The sequence below is a fragment of the Loa loa genome (assembly GCF_000183805.2).
Source record: "Loa loa unplaced genomic scaffold supercont3.817, whole genome shotgun sequence".
Classification (NCBI taxonomy): Eukaryota; Metazoa; Nematoda; class Chromadorea; order Rhabditida; family Onchocercidae; genus Loa; species Loa loa.
This window is the reverse complement of record NW_018108997.1, coordinates 10178-11538: the sequence shown is the minus strand read 5'-3', so window position 1 is coordinate 11538 and position 1361 is coordinate 10178. Positions and strand designations below refer to the sequence as shown.

The window sequence follows — 1361 nt, the reverse complement described above, 5'->3', positions numbered from 1 at the left end:
ATATATATATATATATATATATATATATATATATCAATATCAAAAATTTCTACAGTATGAAATCGGTCATTTCTTTTCTCCATTACTAAAATATAATTTTAGGTGAGAAACGTTTGATACAAAAGCGGAAAACAATGTATCCGGAATGGGATAAATATTGGGATACAAGTGTTGTAGCCGGACGAGTACTTCAGGTTGTTCTTCTCAATGGTGTCACACCTATTGCCGATGCTACAATGCGACAACATGTTAGCTTATCTGCTATCACTTTATCATGATGTTATATCATATCATTTTATTTGAAATATGAAATCATTTATTTAAATAATTACATGAAATATCATTCAACTTTATGATTGATTTCATTTAGCATGTAAAGAGGAATTTAAAAAAAGCGAAATATTTGTATAGCAAATTATTCCTATCTAACAGATTTTTATTCCTATTTAAATCTTAAATTCTCAATAAGAAAATTCTAAATGAAAAAATTTTCCATTACATTTTCTTCATTCCTTTTTTTTTAACCAATTGAATTGAAAAATTGTGATATTATTATTGGATGCTTAAATTGGTAGGCTTCCTACTTCCTTTTTCTACTTTTTTTTTTTTACTTTATTTCATGAAAAATGTTTTCAATTATTTCATTTTTTCAAAAGTATTTTGTTCATTCCTTTAATTTATTTTAGTTTTATTAATAATTTTATTATATTGTTATTTATGCTATGATTATTTAAACGTTTTTATTTATTCCTTCTTTTCTTTTTTACCATTATAACAAAGACGTACATTTAGGGTGTTACAAAAGGAAAAAAGAAAACGAAATTATTGATTAAAAGATAAGATAAGATCCATATTATTATCGTTTCATATTTATCTTTCTTAATGAATAAAAAAAAAAGGGAGGGAAGAAACGTAATTTATTATTTCAAACAAAATTGGATTATTGTGTATAAATAATATATAATCATTATACCTAAAAATATACTTCCAAATCAAATATGTACCATTCATCAAATAAATTAAGAATTTTATTATGCTATCAATTCTTGTGTTATCGTTTTGAACCAACATTAAATTATCAAATAAAGTAATGCAAATTTCGATCATAGTAATAATAATAAGACCAATGATAATAATTGTTATTATTATTGGTAATAACAACAATAACTGTAGCAGTAATAATGATAATAATAAGAATGATAATAATGGTAATGATAATGATAATAATAATAATAATAATAATAATAATAATAATAATAATAATAATAATAATAATAATAATAATAATAATAATAATAATAATAATAATAATAATAATAATAATAATAATAATAATAATAATAATAATAATAATAATAATA

General features: G+C 20.4%; 1 protein-coding gene across 1 annotated transcript in view; it reads left to right on the top strand.

Moving 5' to 3' along the window:
- Window positions 1-94: 94 nt before the first annotated feature.
- Window positions 95-1361, top strand: part of LOAG_18987 (hypothetical protein) — a gene marked incomplete at both ends in the record, with an annotated part of 2316 nt that continues 1049 nt past the window's right edge. The window contains one exon of the mRNA XM_020451646.1: window positions 95-248. Coding sequence (XP_020304555.1) covers window positions 95-248 — 154 coding nt within the window. The remainder of the gene's footprint in view (window positions 249-1361) is intronic.